At 39.3% G+C, this 743-nt stretch overlaps 1 protein-coding gene across 1 annotated transcript in view; it reads left to right on the top strand.

Annotated features, from left to right (window-relative positions):
* Nucleotides 1-743, top strand: part of LOC119588698 (synaptic vesicle glycoprotein 2C-like) — a gene marked incomplete in the record, with an annotated part of 18,584 nt that overhangs the window by 9,853 nt on the left and 7,988 nt on the right. The window contains 2 exon segments of the mRNA XM_037937336.1: nt 82-135; nt 537-698. Of these exon segments, the coding sequence (XP_037793264.1) occupies nt 82-135; nt 537-698 (216 nt within the window).

Raw genomic sequence — 743 nt, 5'->3', positions numbered from 1 at the left:
CCATCATATCTGTAAACTAAATGACAATAAAACTGATGTAGCATATTCTGCAGTAACATGAATCCTCTCTCCCAACAACAGTAGAGGAACCCCAAGACGATGAGGAGGATTATGAGAAAGCAATCACAGCCACAGGTAAGCATAACAGCATCAGCATCTTCTGGAGAAAATCAGTATCATTATTATTTAAAAGTGGCAGTGTAACTGATACACTTCTATTTGGTAATATATAGTAATTGATATATTTCAGGGCAATAATATATCTCAGCTATTTTTGGATTGACAAAACTGTAGATGGCAATATGGCTAAACCATTCTATATGAGTATCAATGTTATTTTGCCTGTGTAACTGATGAATGTCTTTTTGATATTATGATCACCATACATCTGATATCTTTACTTGATTCTAGCCTATGGGTTCTTTCACATATTTCCGGATGCCAACTGAACTGACATGCTTTCAGAGTACAATATAATTACCAGTCCTGGATGACCATGAGACTAACCCATTTCTGATGCTTTTATTCAATTCCAGGATATGGGTTCTTCCACTACTGGCTGGTTGCAATTGGAGGAATTGCCAATGCCAGTGATGCAGTGGAGATCCTCTGCGTGTCCATCCTTTTACCAGCAGCAGAGTGCGACCTTCACATGTCCTCTAGTGACAAGGGGTTGCTCAACGCTGGGGTGTTTATGGGTGAGAAGAGGCGGAGAGTTTCTGTAGTAATATGAAGTTTTGGAC

The sequence above is a fragment of the Penaeus monodon genome, chromosome 24 (genome assembly GCF_015228065.2).
Source record: "Penaeus monodon isolate SGIC_2016 chromosome 24, NSTDA_Pmon_1, whole genome shotgun sequence".
Classification (NCBI taxonomy): Eukaryota; Metazoa; Arthropoda; class Malacostraca; order Decapoda; family Penaeidae; genus Penaeus; species Penaeus monodon.
This window is presented reverse-complemented; position numbering and strand designations above follow the sequence as displayed.